The sequence below is a fragment of the Erinaceus europaeus genome, chromosome 16 (assembly GCF_950295315.1).
Source record: "Erinaceus europaeus chromosome 16, mEriEur2.1, whole genome shotgun sequence".
NCBI classification, from domain to species: Eukaryota; Metazoa; Chordata; class Mammalia; order Eulipotyphla; family Erinaceidae; genus Erinaceus; species Erinaceus europaeus.
Genome location: NC_080177.1, coordinates 9,348,331 through 9,365,595, shown reverse-complemented (window position 1 = coordinate 9,365,595; position 17,265 = coordinate 9,348,331). Strand labels below are relative to the sequence as shown.

The 17,265-nt window shown below is 49.1% G+C and overlaps 1 protein-coding gene across 1 annotated transcript in view; it reads right to left on the bottom strand.

Annotated features, from left to right (window-relative positions):
- MYO1E (myosin IE) overlaps positions 1–15,608 on the bottom strand; it is a 221,547-nt gene extending 205,939 nt beyond the window's left edge. The window contains exon 1 of the mRNA XM_016192846.2: positions 15,284–15,608. Within this exon, the coding sequence (XP_016048332.1) occupies positions 15,284–15,286 (3 nt within the window). The 5' untranslated portion in view covers positions 15,287–15,608. The remainder of the gene's footprint in view (positions 1–15,283) is intronic.
- Positions 15,609–17,265: the final 1,657 nt, after the last annotated feature.

The window sequence follows — 17,265 nt, the reverse complement described above, 5'->3', positions numbered from 1 at the left end:
CCATCTGTCTCTGACACACCCTCCCCGCTGAGTGGGATTCTACTCCTGCCCCCCACCCAGGATAAAGACCCAGGGGGCAGAGTTAAAGGATGCTCACCCTCAGGCAGAATGAAGGGGGAAGGGGGTCATTGGCTGGGACGGATCAGAAAGGACTCTCTCCCCCCAAAAGCTAGCAGTATGGAGGGACAGTTCATAACATGCACAATCAGGAGTTCTATGCAGATGAGATGCCAGGGAGAGAGAGAGAGAGAGAGAGAGAGAGAGGGAGAGGGAGAGGGAGGGAGGCAGCTGCCAACCAGGAGCCTAAAGAACGTGGAGCTGGGGCTAAATCCCAGGGGGCAGAAGAGGAAAAATGAGCCCAGCCCCAAGGGGAGAATACCCAAGCTGGAAGTTGCAGAGAGAGTGGCTGAACTTAGCAACAGTGAGCAGGGGAGAGGCAGCAGAAAGGGAGGAGGGGATGCCAGGCCAGGCCACACAGGTAGAACTAGAGGGCTTACAGGTGGTGGCATCTGGCACTTTGCAACAGCTTTTAAAAAAAAAAAAAAAATATATATATATATATATATATATATATATATATACATATTGTTTTCAAGTGACTTTATTTCTTTTTGTTTGTTTGTTTGTGTAATGGATAGAGAAAAATCAAGAGGGAAGTGAGAGGTAGAGGGGGAGAGAAAGACACCTGCAGCACTGCCTCATTGGGTGTAAAACTTCCTCCCTGCAGGTGCAGACTGGGGGCTTGAACCCATGCACTCTATAGCACGAGCTCGCAGCCAGGTAAAGCCACGCCGGGGCAGGGCGGGGGGGCTACAGCAGCTTATGTTCACAGTGTGGAAGATTCACCTCTTTCAACTGGTACCGGAAACACAACTGCTCCTACCCAGGACAACTCAGCCACAAAGCCCCAGAGAGGACAGGGCCCTGTTGTCTCCTGAGACAATGGTGCAGGCGTGAGTAGGGCTCCCAGAGGAAGAGGCAAAGAAGTTGGGGGCATGATGGGGGTGGGGGTGGAAGGAGAGGTGCCTGCCTTTGTGGGCCTGGTTGGGTGTCCTCATAGCAGAGCAGAGCAGGTGCAGCTAAGCTTCCTGCTTCTTCAAGCCGCCTTCTCTGGCCTCTCACACTCCAAAGGCCTCCGGATAAAGACAGAGTGAAGGCAGTTAGATAAACAAAGCAAGAGCTCTGGGGGAAGAAAAAGCTAGAAGGAAGATACTACCCAGTCCTTTATTTACTTATTTTCACCCCAAGTCCTGGATTTAAAAAAAAAAAAAAAGAAGAAGAAGAGGAAAGGAAAGGCCAGGAATCTACTTATCTACTTGAGTCCAGCAGGTTCTTATTAATTAAATACCCTTAATTAGCAGTCACTAACTTGATAATTAGTAACCAGAGGACTTTCGCCTTTGACTCATATTTGAAATCTGAATATTACTTATCTTGTTCATGATCCCAGAACACTGTAAGACCAGAGAAAATACCAGGCAGGCCGACACTGTGACTGTTTCGATGCTTTATTCTTAAATAAAATCAAATCAGTTGACGGTAGGTGGTGATAGGGTTGTAATGTGTTAGGAAATCTAACGGGAGTGCAGCGGGTTAAACACACGTGGCGCGAAGCGCAAGGACCTACATAAGAATCCCAGTTCAAGCACCCGGCTCCCCGGTGGTGAAGCAGGTGAAGCAGGTCTGCAGGTGTCTTTCTCCCCCCCCCCCCCCCCCCCGTCTTCCTCTCTCCATTTCTCTCTGTCCTACCCAACAACAGTGACATCAATAACAACAACAATAATAACTACAGCAATAAAACAACAAGGGCAACAAAAGGGAAAATAAAGTATTTTAAAAAAGAGAGAAAAGAAATCTAACAGAAGGGAGCTGGGTGGTAGCGCACAGTGGGTTAAGTGCACATGGTGCGAATTGCAAGGACCAGCATAAGGATCCCGGTTCGAGTCTCCCCTCACCCCCACCCCCAGGTATAACAGGTCTGCAGGTGGCTTATCTTTCTTTCCCCCTCTCTATCTTCCCTTCCTCTCTTCATTTCTCTCTGTCCTATCCAACAACAACAATAACAAAGATAAACAACAAGGGCAACAAAAGGGGGAAAAAATAACCTCCAGGAGCAGTGGATTCATAGTGCAGACACCGAGCCCCAGCGATAACCCTGGAGGCAAAGTAAGTAACAGAAAGTGATCTCCACGTATCACTGACAACCTCCCTTTTCTCTGATGTTTTATTATGATTGACTTTTCAGGCATTTCCAAAAAAGTAGATTTAGAGTCAAGATTTCTGACCTGTGTGTGTGTGTATAGGGGGTGGCGTGGAGGGTGGGTCCAGGGCCTTGTCTGCTAGAACCATCTTTTATTCATTTGCCGGCTGACTCTGATCAAGCTACTTCAGTTCCCTGGCCCTCAGAATAGGCCGTTTTGGTGATGCCATAGCCTACTTTTCATAGATGGTCCATAGATATTCTTCCAAAGAAAACGAGCATGCATATGCAAACCTCTACATTTAATCACATAGCTCCCCTAATGATCTGTAGAGTTTTTCTCACCACGGTGGTCGGGTGGAGGTATACCTGCTTGATCACACATGTTATACAATGTGCAAGGACCTAGTTTTAAGCCCCCGGTCCCCACCTCAAGAGGAAAAGCTTTTTTTGTAAATGGTGAAGCAATGCTGCAGGTATCTCTCTGTCACTCTTTTTTTTTTTAATTGTTTTTTTATATTTATTTTCCCTTTTGTTGCCCTTGTTTTTGATTGTTGTTGTAGTCATTATTGTTATTGTTATTGATGTTGTCGTTGTTAGGACAGAGAGAAATGGAGAGAGGAGGGGAAGACAGAGAGGGGGAGAGAAAGATAGACACCTGCAGACCTGCTTCACCACCTGTGAAGCGACTCCCCTGCAGGTGGGGAGCTGGGGCCTCAAACTGGGATCCTTACGCTGGTCCTTGAGCTTTGCGCCACGTGCACTTAACCCGCTGTGCTACCGCCCGACTCCCTCTTTTTTTTTTAATATTTATTTATTCTCTTTTGTTGCCCTTGTTTTATTGTTGTAAATATTATTGTTGTTGTTACTGATATCGTTGTTGTTGGGTAGGACAGAGAGAAATGGAGAGAGGAAGTGAAGACAGAGAGGGGGAGAGAAAGACAGACACCTGCAGACCTGCTTCACCACTTGTGAAGGGACTCCCCTGCATGTGGGGGGGGGGCCTGGGGGCTCGAATCAGGATCTTTACGCCAGTCCTTTTGCTTTGCGCCATATGTGCTTAACCCGCTGCACTACCGCCCGACTCCCCACTTTTTTTTTTGCCTCCAAGGTTATTGTTGGGGCTCGGTGCCTGAAGCATGAATCCACTGCTCCTCGAGGCCATTTTTTCCATCGTTCTTGGATAGGACCAAGAGAAATTGAGAGAGGAGAGGAAGACAGAGAGGGGGAGAGAAAGGCACATGCAGACCTGCTTCACCACTTGTGAAGAGTCTCCCCTCCAGGTGGGGCACGGGGTGGGGGGGGGGGGAGCTGAAACCGGAATCCCTGTGTGGGTCTTTGTACATGTGCACTTAACCCCATGCACCACCGCCCAGACCCCTCACTCTTCCTCTCTATCTTCCACTCCCGTCTCAATTTCTGACTGTCTTTATCCAATAAGTAAATAAAGATAATTAAAAAAAAATTAAAGAATACTTCTCATGTTGACATTCTATGTTTAAAAGCTTCTCGTTGGGAGTCGGGCGGTAGCACAGCGGGTTAAACATACGTGGCGCAAAGTGCAAGGGCCCGGCTTAAGGATCCCTGTTCGAGCCCCCACCTGCAATGGAGTTGATTCAGACGCGGTGAAGAGGTTTGTAGGTGTCTTTCGATCTCCCCCTCTGTCTTCCCCTCCTCTCTCCATTTCTCTCCGTCCTATCCAACAATGATGACATCATCAACAACAACAATAATAACTATAACAATAAAACATCAAGGGCAACAAAAGGGAATAAATAAATATTAAAAAAAAAACTTCCAGTCATTTTAAAGAGAGGCTATTATTTGTACAGCTATGATCATAATTCAGACTGACACTCATGAAGTAGCCCTAATAGTCACATTCTTCTTCTAGCGTTTGCCCTTCTTCCATAGCCAGTCAACAGCGTCAGGTTGAGCCTGATGTAAACTTTCGAGACCTCCTTTGAATCTGGAGAGGTGGCAGTCCTTGACTATGTGGGTCATAGTCTGTCTGGAGCCGCAGGGGCAGTTCGGGTCGTCTTTGGCTCCCCAGCGATGGAACATAGCGGCGCACCGGCCATGGCCTGTTCAATAGCGATTGAGGAGGGCCCAATCATAACGTGCTAGGTCAAAGCAGGGTTGACGCTTGCAGGGGTCTGTGATGAGGTGTTTGTTCTTTACCTCGGCTGACTGCCAACTCTGTTTCCAAGAGTCTGGAACAGAGAAGTTCAGTGTAGGCGAAGGGGACCAGATTGGGTGACGAGACGTCAAGCGTTGGAGTGTCTGAGCTGAGCTAGGACAGTCAGGCAACCTAGAATCTGGGTACCAAGACTTCACTCCAGTGAACGAGATGGAGCCAAGTTCTAAGAAACTCACCCAGTGACCAGAGGTGTCTGCATCATCCTGTGAAGATGAAGTTTCTACTGTCAAAGGCAAAGTGGACTCACTCTGGCTGAGGCTCTGCACAGCTTCTCCCAGCCCGAAGGGAGCTAGTGCCGAGTGCGGATGGACGTCTGCTTTATCTAAGAGCCATTGTGATGCTGAGGCTCTTTAGCATGGAAGGGGAGGATGTCTAGGATTTGTTCCTAAACAAATCAAAGGGTGATGAGAATCAGAAAAGTGACGGGAACAATTATATGCATAAAAATATGGGATCAGGTCATTGAAAGGAAGGGATAGATTTCTAGAACCGTACAATCTCTGGTTCCCACTGGGCGGGGCTTCATAAGCACTAGAGAAATGCTGCAGGTTTTCTCCTTCTCTTTCATCTTCTATCAAAAGAGAGAGACAGAGAGAAAGAGAGAGAAAGAAAAGAAAAAAGTTGGCCACTAGGAATGGTAGAGTCACCTTAACCCTAAAAAAATAAAAGTAAAACAGAAGTGACCAGGCAGTGGTGCACTCGGTTAAGTGCACACATTACAGTGTGCAAGGACCCAGGTTCAAGGCCCTAGTCCCCACCTTCAGGGGGGAAGCTTCACCTCACCACTTATGAAGCAGGGCTACAGGTCTCTCTCTCTCTCTTTCCCGCTCTATATCACCCATCCCCTCTCAATTTCTGTCTCTATCCAATAATAAATAAAGAGAGAGAGAGAGAGAGAGACCTGCTTCCTCCTTGCAAGTGGGAGCCAGGGGCTTGAACCTGTGTCCCCTTGCATGGTAACATGTGCGCTCTACCAGGTACGCCACTGCCCAGTCCCTTTGTGTTATCATTTCTCCACCAGCCTGTGAGCCTCTCATTCGTAGTGACTGTATTGAATCTCTGGTTGAACGTGGCTGGCACCACACCTGGTTAAAACTTCCCACGTAGGAAGCATGTAAGCTGACCTTCCTCAGGACTGCTGTGTCTTCTCTACGTTGGGGTCCAACGCTCCCCCTCACCAGCCGCTCAGGGAACTCTTCTAAGACAACCCCCGCCCTGCCGCCCCAACTTGCAAAGTTGGAGCATTCACAGGTGTTACAGGTTCAGGCACCAGCACCGCAACCAGGGGGAAACCCAACTGTACTCGGGTGTTTGGGTCAGAGTTGGAGGACCACTGGGTAACCCCCTAAGTTCGCCCCCCTGCTCCAGCTCTGTGTCTCTGAGTAACAGGAGCTGGCCAGAGCAGTTCAGTGGGTGCAAGATAGGACTCTCCCCAGCACACAGGCTACCCTGCCAGCAAAACAGAATACAAGTAATTACTGCAGTAATGAATGAAAAAGGAGTCCCCAAAGAAATCCACCAGGTCACCTCTAAACTTTAAGGAAACAGAGAATTTAGGGAGAAGCCTTATTATTAGATGGGGATCAGACAACCTGGGTTCCGGCACCAGCTCATGTGGATCTGTTAAAATCTTTTTCATCACAACCTACGTTTCAGCAGTGAAACCTACCTGAGTCTCAAGAAACCCTTTTATCCCTTGCAGTGAAACCAGGCAAATTAATTGGGATTAGAATGCTGCAGCTTGGGGTGTCGGGCAGTAGCGCAGAGGGTTAAACGCAGATGGAGCAAAGTGCAAGGACCCGCGTAAGGATCTCAGTTTGAGCCCCTGGCCCCCCACCTGCAGGGAAGTCACTTCACAGGTGGTGAAGCAGGTCTGCAGGTGTCTATCTTTCTCTCCCCTCTCTGTCTTCCCCTCCTCTCTCCATTTCTCTCTGTCCTATCCAACAACGAATGACATCAACAACAATAATAACCACAACAAGGCTACAACAACAAGGGCAACAAAAGGGAATAAATAAATAAGTAAATATTTTAAAAAAAAGAATGCTACAGCTCTAGGGGTAGGGAGACAGCATTATGGTTAAGCAAAGAGACTTTCATGCCTGAGGCACTAAAGCCCCAAGTTCAATCCCTAGCACCACCACCAGCCAGAGCTGAGCAGAGCTCTGCTAAAATAAATAAGGGCCAGATGGTGGCACACCGGGTTAAGCACACATATTACCAAGTGTAAGGACCTGGGTTTGAACACCAACTCCCTTTGTGTGGGGGTGGGGGTGGGGATGTGTCGCAAGTGATGAAGCTGGTTTACAGAGTCTCTCTCTCCCCCTCCTTCTCCCTCTAATTTTTCTCTGTTCTATCCAATTAAATGGGGGGAGGGCAAATGGATTTATAGTGCCAACACCAAGTCCCAGCAGTAGTCTGGATGGCAAAAAAATAATAATAATTGAATAGTTAATAAAACAAGAAGTCTGAAGATGTCTTCTGAGCCTGCTGAAACGTAGGTTGTGATGAAAAAGATTTTAACAGATCCACATGAGCTCAGAAGATGGTGAGTTCCCTTCAGAGCCCTTTGCACACTTAATCCTGAAAAGAGCCTTCTTCCCTGGCCCCCACTCAGCCTCACTAGGATTATTCACCCTCCTCTGACACAGGAAGAAACATCTAGGTGCCAGGTGGTGGCACACCTGGTTGAGCGCACATGTTACTATGTGCAAGGGCCCAGGTTCAAGCCTCCAGTCCCCACTTGGAGGGGGAAAGGCTTTGCAAGTGGTGAAGCTGCAGGTATCTCTCTGTTTTTCTGCCTCTCCTTTCCCTCTTGACATCTGGCTGTCTCTATCCAATAAATAAATCAATAAAGATTAAGAGAGAGAGAGAGAGAGAAGAAACACCTACAGGCAACCTAGAGACAGAAAGCTGCTGTGAAGCCAGTGGAGCAAGGCACCAAATAACACATTAGGTCATAAAGAAAGAAAGAAAAAAAACCAACGGGCCAGGTGGTGGCGCACCTGCTTGAGTGCACATGGCACATGTTACAATGTACAAGGACTCAAGACCCAGATCCCACTTTCAGGGGGAAGCTTCACATGTGGTAAAACAGGTCTGCAGATGTCTCTCTGTCTCTCTCCCTCTCTATCTCCCTCTTCTTCTCAATTTCTGGCTGTCTCTATCCAATAAATAAAAAGAATGAGAACATTTTTTTTTTGCCTCCAGGGTTATTGCCGGGGCTCGGTGCCTGCACTACGAATCCACTGCTCCTGGAGGCTGATTTTCCCATTTTTGTTGCTCTTGTTGTTACCCTTGTTGTCGTTATTATTGTTGTCACTGCTGATGTTGTTGGACAGGACAGAGAGAAATGGAGAGAGATGGGGAAGACAGAGAGGGGGAGAGAAAGACAGACACCGGCAGACCTGCTTCACCGCCTGTGAAGTGAGCCCCCCCCCGCCCCCGCAGGTGGAGAGTTGGGAGCTTGAACCCGGAACCTTGCACCGATCCTTGCGCTTTGTGCCACAAGCACTTAACCTGCTGTGCAACTGCCCGGCACCCTAAAGCAAATTTTTTTAAAGAAAAAAAATTGGCTTCTGTTGGAGGGAAGAACCAGGGTTCACACATGTGAAGCAAGTGCTCTACGGCTGAACCACATGCCTGGCTCCCCCCTCCCCCCCAGTCGACTTTCTTAGGCTGCTTCAAAGAGCTCTGACATCCTTAGCTATGACATCCTTAGCATCCTTAGCTCTGACATCCTTAGCTGTACAGAAGTGTTCCCATGGTGCTGTCTGTGAAGGGAGCACGGACATCACTCCGATGGGTCATGTCACTTATGTGGTGGGTCAATGACACTATTTTAAGAATGACTCTTAGAGTTCGACACTGCCCGGGCGTGGCTGCTATCAAGATTCTGGGAAAAGAATACGTCACTAGAAACCTCCTCTTCCCCTCTCTGCCAAGGCAAATGCTGAAGCTGAAATTCAAAACAGCACTTGTTCACCTTCACTGCAGAATGTGCTTATAAAACTGAGGTGGTTGTTTGAAATACCTTTGGGATTAAACCTCCTGCCCCCTATTTGCTCTATACATCTTACAGCCCAGCCAGATGAAGCAATAAAAATAGTGGGGGTACGGGTTGACCTGCCAATGTCCACGTCCAGCAGAGAAGCAATGACAGAAGCCAGAACTCTCACCTTCAGCACCAAAAAGAATTCTGGTCCAGACTCCCAGAGGGGTAAATGATAGGGAAAGATGACCAGAGGGCTCTGGGCCCTCATGCCACCAGAACCTAAAGCATTTGTCACCAGGAATCTTGTTTTTATACCATCAATGAAAGGGAAGTGAATCTGGAAAACACCAGAGGAAGCCAGGCGCAGCTTTGCTTATCTGCGAGAGGAGAGGGAAAAAGGAAAGGCACTTGGAAGTATTGATAGGTGTAGGGACAACCTGGAAAGGAAGTGGAGAAAAGACCATTTAAAAAATGGAAGGGGGGCAGGCAGTGGCCCCATTCCACCTGGTTGAGCGCACATGTTACAATGCACAAGGACCTGCAAATGGTGAAGCAGGGTTGCAGGGGTCTCTCTCCCTCTCTGTTGCCCCCTTCCCGCTTGATTTCTGGCTGCCTCTATCCACTAAAGATAAAAAGAAAAAAAAATCTAAATAATAAATATGGGAATATAGATGGAGATCTAGAGTTATAGAATCAGCCCATATCTGTGAGCTTGGCAGAATTACTGCAGTTTCCTTCCAATGGAGGGAATGGGACACAGAACACTGGTGGTGGGAACAGCATGGAATTATATCCCTATTAGCTTACAGTTTTGTAAATCAATATTAAACCACTAATGAAAAAAAGAAGAAATAAAATACTAAAAACTCACTAGTGGGAAACTCATCTTAATCACACATTGACAGAAGTACAAGTTGTGTGTGGCAACTTTGTTAAAAGAAGGAGGAGGAGGAGGAGGAGGAGGAGGAGGAGCTTCAGACTTGGAAAGCCCTGCACACAATGTGAAGAGCCGTGCAGTGTATAGAGTGCTCTCTGTGTGCCCGCTTGTTCAAAGCTGGTGGAAAGTGCCTTTGCTAGTTCTTAGTAACTAACAGGAATCATTCTCGTCTCCCCAGGGAATGCAAGGGACTACTAGATATTCTCGCTTTCATTGAGTCTCAAGAGGTCTCCAGACACTTAAGGCCGAATATATGAGTTCCAGCGGAGAAGTGGCTCAGCGGTGAAGCACTGAACTTGCATTTATCTTTTGGACATTCTTTTAAATTTTTATTTTAATGAGTGAAAGATACATAGAGAGAGACCAGAACCCTGCTCAGATCTGGCTTGTGGTGGTGCTGGGGATCAAACATGGCACCTCAGAAGCTTAGACCTAAGAGTCTTTTTGCAGAAACATTATGCTGTCTCCTCAGTCACGGACTCGTATTTAGAGGCTCCCAGGTTCAATCCCTGGCACCACACATGTCTGAGTGATGCTCTGGGTCTCTCTCTTTCTTCCACTGGCAAAGACGCATCTATTTTTTAAAATTTTTATTTGTGAGTAATAGTGGGTTACAAGATTGTAAGGCTACAGTGTAGAGTTCCACCCCCGACCCACCACCAAGTTCTGTGTCCTCACCTTGCCACCCCTCAAAGAAAACCACCAGAGTTCTCACAAGTCTTAGAAACAATTTGCTTGCTTCTGTTTTTTTTTTTTTAATTTATGTGTATCAGTTCTCTAGATTCTATGAGTGAAACCATCCAGTAGTTGTCTTTCATCTCCACTAAAGACATTGAAAGAACTCAATATGCATTCAAAAAGCTATGTTCCAAGTCATGTGAACCAAAAGGCTTTTTGCTTTGCCGTTGCTCAGTGTATACAAGCAAGGACAGCCCTTGAAACAGACCTCAAATCTGTGAGGTCCACCTGAGAACAGATTAAAAAAGGAAGCTTGTCATGCCATGTACAATGTGGGGGAGGAGGGGTTTTTATTGAGGAAGAAAGAGTGAGAGAGAATTGAAGAATTAAGAAAGATGGTTTGAGCCCCCGGCTTCCCACCTGCAGGGGAGTCTCTTCACAAGCGGTGAAGCGGATCTGCAGGTGTCCGTCTTTCAATCCCCCTCTCTGTCTTCCCCTCCTCTCTCCATTTCTCTCTGTCCTATCCAACAACGATGACATCAAGAACAACATAATAACTACAACAATAAAACAAGGGCAACAAAAAAGGAAAATAATTAGATATTAAAAAAAAAGAATGAAGAAAGAAAAGCGTCTATAGCCATACCACCCTGAACACGCCCCATCTCATCTGATCTCAGAAGAAAGAAAAGAATAGGGAGGGTACAGTGCCTGGCGGAGGTCCCTGGCACTGCATGGCAGCGTAGCACAGCACCAGGAAAAGCTTCTTAAGTTGTGCTATGGTGTCTCTCTCCCTTTCTCTCTTTTCCTCTCTCCCTCCCTCCCTCCCTCCCTCCCTCTCTGATTCTGAGATCAAGGGTGCAGAACTTTGGTGAAGTTCAGGCACTATGTATGCGCCTGAAACCTTCAAATTTTGTATAACATGGTTAAATCTCTCTCTGTCTCTCTCTCTTACACACACACACACACACACACACACACACACACACACCACCACCACCACCACCACCACCACCACCACCAGGAGCAGCGGAACTGCACAGGCTTGAGGACCCAGAGAAACCCCAGTGACAAGAAAAAGGAGAGACCACTCCTAGAACTCTCTAGAACCTAGCTCCCAACAGTACCAGTTGGACGCAGATACCCCTCTGGTTGACAGCTCAGAGATCCCACGCGTCGAAAATACCAGGAGACTCCCTGCTTAAGAGAAATCCAGGGGGAGGCGGAGGGTGTGGTAATAAGCATATAGCAGCACCCCCAGCCGGGCAGGGGGTTATCCTCTAGTTATTGGTCATTCCTGGAAGAAAGCCCTGCATCCCAGGGCCGGGCACTGACGCATCCGGTTATACAAGGACCCGGGTTCAACCTCCAAGTCCCCAGTCGCAGGGGGGAAGCTTTACAAGCTTTTACAAGCGGTTGAAGCAATGCTGCAAGTGTCTTTCTCCCTCTTTATCTTCCCCTTCCTTCTCAATGTCTGTCTCTATACAAAAACAAATGAATAAATACATACCTAAAATAACAGGACACTGAGTCTCACAGGACACTTATTCCAGAGTTCCAGCCCAGAGTCTTGCAAACAGTTATTTGCTCTACAGATGTCTCTGACCTCCAATGCTCAGAGAACACCTTTAAGGATGGCATATCTGCTGGGAAAGACTGATCTCTGGCGTCTCTGGACAAGTAAGGCAGTTGGTGCTACTTGGTAAGAGGCAGAGCCACCCAGCACTTTGTCCCAGCCCTTTCTGTTTTGGTTTTGCTTTGTGTCACCAGGAGGCTACCAGCCATCTGAGAAACTAATCAGTGGGAACAGACAAGGTTGCCTTCCCAGAAAACTTCTGAAATAAATTCCAGACTTTCTACCTCCATGCCATGCGTGCAGCCCCCAAGGAATTCGGTTCCCTCGATGTCAACTGCCCATCAGATTTCTAATTACTAAGTCCCGCCCTTTCCAGGGCATCTATGGTTCATCTCTGCAGCTGAGTCCTGAGCAGAGAAGAGAGGCTGTCTTGACCATAGGCTGAGCGTGGATGACCAACTTAACTTACTAGGGGCTTTGGATTGATCTAAGTCCTATAATGATCCATGGTTCTGGGTGCAAAATACAGAGCAGAACTATCAGTGCAGTCTACTAGATACTACAAATTAACAACAAGGTTGCAAAAACAAAACTTCCCCCGCCCCCTCCTTTTATTTTTTAGCTGCCCCCTCCATTTTATTTGTATTGATTCGTTTTCTGAATAAAGACAGAGAGAACTGAAAGGGAAGTGCTCTGAAGAGAGAGAGAGTGGGAGAAATAGAGATACATAGATAGACAGACAGACAGACAAATGCACCTGCAGCCCTGCTTTGTGAAGCTTCCCTGCTGCAGTTGGGGACTGGGGGCTTGAACCTGGTCCTCATACATGGTAACGTGGGCACTCTACCCAATGAGCCACTGCCTGGCCTCGTAACTCCCCTTGTGTGTGCGTGATGATAGAGCCAAATTCTACGGAGAGAAACTCGGGATGGGCACTATTGTTGTGCCCTCCTCCTCAACTTCCACTCAATTATAAAGACACAAGGAGAAACCCCCCCACACGCCCCCCCCCAAGTTCTTCCTGTCTCCAGAGGATAAGAGATACAGCATACTGCCTGTGAGTGTTCTTGGACACCCTCAAAACAGAGCCCAGTGTCCCAATGTGAGTTTTCAGGAGGGAGAAGCTAGAACCTGTGAACTGTGCCTTTCGTCCCTGAGTCCGAAAATAGACGTCTTCCTGAGTCTCAGCCTTGGGTGCAAGGGAAGAACCTTCCAGAGTGTCCAGATTTCCACAAAGCTCCTCCACCCAGGTGCCCTCCGGCTTCTATGCCCCAACTAGAACCTCAGCCACACCCACTGAAGTCACTGCCCTTATTTTCCTGTCCCAAGCAGCTGAGGGATGCAGCCAGACAGAAGTGGAGCACAAAAGCCCAGTCTCCTCTGGCTGGAAGGGGAGTCAACCTATAAACAGTAAGTCCTCAGAGGTTTCTGGTTCTCTAAGATGGTGATGCCCTGACCTGGATGGATAGCTCACCGGGTAGGGCACTGGCCTTGCCATGCCTGTGGTCCCCAGTTTGAAGCCTGGCACCACATGGAAGGCTCTATAGCACCAAGGGAGGCTCCAGGGCTGTGATATCTCCCCCCCCCCCAAGTGAAAAAGTGGTCCTGGAGCAGTGAAATCAAATCAGCAGTAAAACACAGACACACACACACACACACACACACACAATGCTGAAGGTTTCCAGTTAATAAACAACTGTTCAAGTCTACGAAGAAACGACCTTTTTCACTTTTGCCAAAATGACTTAATCCAGGAGCCAGAGAGGTGGCACAGTTCCGATTTCAAGGCAGCCAGCTGTTTCAACTTTTCTGCCCGGGGCACCGTGGCCTCGGCCATGATATCTGATGCAGAGATAGTCTCCTGGCAGCCCACAAAGGGGCCATCTGGGCTGCTGGCAGGGGGCTCCTCCCCAGGTGAGTCACATCCAGTCATGAACAGACACACACACTCAACACTGCAAAGTTTGCTCGAGCCTCTCATGCACCTGCCAGTCCATCCAACTCTGTGTCCCGACAGCCACGGGGCAAAAACAAACACCAGATTTCCAAATCCGACAGGAAAAAGGCATCCCAGACTCCTCGTTCAGTTTGCCCAGCATGCAAAACAATATCTTCTTAGGCCAAATGAATTTTCTGAAGCCACCACTCAAGTATTTAAATACAACATAATTCTTGAAGCTGTTCACATAAGTATATCGATCTCTGCAAGAACTATCGAGCCTCAGAAAATCATTACAGCCCTTTAAGCCTCTGGGATCATCACACACTGCTGACGTCCCAGCGGTCAGTTGGGCAGTGACCCAAGGAGCTAGCCCCACCCCAAACACTGGGCAGAAGAAAAATGGCTTTGTCTAGGGGATCCCCAAAAGAAGGTGTGGCTGACTGTCTTTCTTAAGACCAAAAGAGGGAAATTTGTTTACAGAGAAAGTGCCCTCTGAGGTGCAGGCAAAGGTGACCCAAGTGTAGACTTTTTTTTTTTGTAAAAAAAAAAAAGAAAAGAAAAGAAAAGCCGTGTTTGCTCCAGGCTGCCTTTTTAAAGTCCTTCGGAGGGGTGTGTCGTCATTCCTTTAAATACACTGAGGCAGGGGCAGAGGCTCTGCTGGGAATAAGGGCGCCCAGGGCCTTCCCCCAAGGCTAGTCCCTAGAGACAGACAGAGATGGGACCCAGCTCCAGTCTCAGCGCCATCTCGGAGAGAACCACCCACCAGCTCGGCCCACAAGGCGTAGCCCAGGTGACCTGCATACCAGCGTGGACACCTCCGGGGAGCCCGCCCTGTGCCCTAACTTTTCCTGTTGGTTTCTGACAGGCTGCCCGGCCTCTTCGAAAACAAGAGCTCTAGTTTTTCTACTCCGGCCAGGAAAGGACAGGGACCCCAAGTCCTAAGGGGGCGCGGCTGAAGTTACCTGTGGCGGTGGTGGTGGGGCGCGGTTTGAGGGGAGGGGCAGTAAGAACTCAGGAAAGAGTAAGAAAAAAAAGAAAAAGAAAAAGAAAAAAAGGCAGTCGCAGGCATAACCCTCCAAAGTGCTACGGTCAAGAGAACCAGAAAATAAACAAACAAACAAACAAACAAACTCGACTTTCTTCCATTGCCAATCGCTCAGAGGAAATCCTTCCACCACCATCCCCCCCCCCAAAAAAAAAGAACATCATCTCGAGCTTGGGAATGGGTGGCGGGTGGCACAGGAAGGGGGGGGACCAGGATTTGGGGTGCAAAGACCCCCTGGAGTTTGCAGCCAGGAGGGGTTCTGGGTACCCCCATCTGTCGGCCACGGCCCCTCCCGCCTTTGTGCAGCTCGGCACCCCCCCAAACACACACACACACACACACACACACACACACATACACATACACACATTCCGGCGGGTGCCAGGCCGCCCAGGGAGGAGCGGGGTACGGGGAGGGGTCTGGGGATCCCCCACCACACACACACACACCCCCGGTCCACTCCCGGGTGGCAGATGTCCCCGCACCCCGCTTCCCACAGCTGGCAGCCAGAGCGGCGGCGCAAAAAAGTTTGGAGACAGACTTGAGCAAAGTTAGCCCCGGTCCCCCCTCCACCTCCACCCCACCGCAACCTCCCTCCCACTTGAGTCTCCCCTCCACACACACCTCTCCCCAAGTCTGCCCGGCCGGGGGTGCAGGCAGGGGAAGCCTGGCCCCCCCTCCGGAGGGTCCCCGCGCCCCGGGCCCACTCACCATGGTGACGCCGGGCTGCAACGCGGGCTGCGGGGCGCGCTTCCAAAGTTGGTCCGCTGCTGCGCGGGGAGCGGGCTCTCGACACCCAAGCGCTCACGGGAGCCAATGGGAACCCGGGCGGGACTCCATCCAGGCGGGCTCGGCGGCGCTAGGTGAGGGCAGCGGGGGCCGGAGGGGGCGCCCTAGCAGGCGGGGCGCATGGCGGGCGAGGGGCCGCTCGAGCCGGCGCGGTCGGTCGCTGTCGCTGCTCGCGGGCTCAGTGCGCGCCCGCCCGGCTCCGCTCGCTCCCCGGACACCGACTGCGAGTACTCCCGCACTGCAGCCTGTCCTGGCCATAAATGGAGAAGTCAGCTCGGGCCCGGCCAATCAGGCTTCGTTTTGGCCACATCGGTCCTGGCCAGCCAATAATATGCGAGTATTCGGGGTGTCCAGAGGCATCTGGATCTTGTAGTCCGGCCTCCCGCCCAACGCGCCCCTTCGAGCACAGGGAGCTAGCCTAGCGCCTCTCTCTCTTCTCTCTCTCCTTCTCCCTCTCCCTCTCCCATCTCCCTCTCCCATCTCCCTCTCCCTGTCCTTCTCCCTGTCCCTCTCCCTCTCCCTGTCCCTCTCTCTCTCCCTTCTCCCTCTCCCGTCTCCCTCTCCTTCTCCCTGTCCCTGTCCCTGTCCCTCTCTCTCTCCCTTCTCCCTCGCCCATCTCCCTCTCTCTGTCTCTCCTTTTCTTCCTTTCTTGTATTGATTTATTTACTCAACGGCAAAGTTACAACAGTAGCTCCGGAGCTGAAATGGTCTGACTTTTTTTTCCCCTCCCATAACTTTTTTTTTTTTTTCTTCTGTAGGAGAAGGAAATATTTTATCAGCATCCAAGATCAGAGTCATGGCAGCAGCCCAAAGGAAATCCTTTTTTTTTTTTCCCCAACTTGTCTGGGTTGTGAGGAAAGGCAAAAATATCATTTCCTCTACTACTCCCACCGCCACCCCCTCCCTTTTACCTGGATTTTCTTAAGAAACAAAAGGAAGTTTCTTTCTTTTTCCCCCCTTTTTTTGAGGAGTTGCACGTGTAGAAACATGAGGAGAGTAGGAGAGGGAGGGCTGTCAGGCTTCAGTCAGCGCTGTGATAATTTCACAGATCTGTTGAAAACAAACAGTGATGCAGTTAGCACCACAGATATGCAGCATTCCAGGGTGCCCATGTTCTAGGAACCAGGCGGAAAGTGGGGTTTGATAGCATAGTGGTTATGCAAAAAAGACTTGTGTCCCAGCCTTTGAAATCCCAGCTTCAGTTCTCTGCACCACCATAAACTAGAGTTGAGCAGAGCTCTGATGAAAGATAGGAGAAAAAAAAAAAAGAGAGACAGAGAAAGGGAGAGAGGAACAAAGCAGGTGGGCAGAAAGGAGGGGGAGGGGATTAGAGTTCTGAAAATAAAGGCAAGGAAACCGGTTTTCTCTGCTCAGATGACACAGGAAGGAAGCAGGATGATCTTCCCAGGTTCTGTAGTCCTCCCAGGATGTATGTTACGTCAAATCTTAAAAACTTCAGAGCCCAGAAAGACCATTGTTAAAGCCTAGTGCTGTATAATGGTTTGTTTTTAGGCATGTTGGTTGTAGCCCTTCGTTTGAATATAGGATTCAGGAGTAGGACTTAGATGTGAAAATGCTCTTGTCTCCAGGGCAGGGTGGTGAAGCACCCAGCAGAATACACAAGTTACCATGTGCAAGGACCTGGGTTCAAGTCGCTGCTCCCCACCTGCAGGGGAGGGGGTTGGAAACTTCATAAGCAGTGAAGCAGTAGTGCAAGTGTCTCTTTCTTTCTCCCTCCCCCTTCACACACTCTCTATATATAAGCAAGAAGAAAAGGGGGGAGTGACCACCAGGAGCAGTGGATTCATAGTGCAGAGATCCAATCCTAACGTCGACCCATTCGTGTCAGATGAAAGAAACAAGACATGACGACCACATTTATGATTCTATTTATACCAAACAAG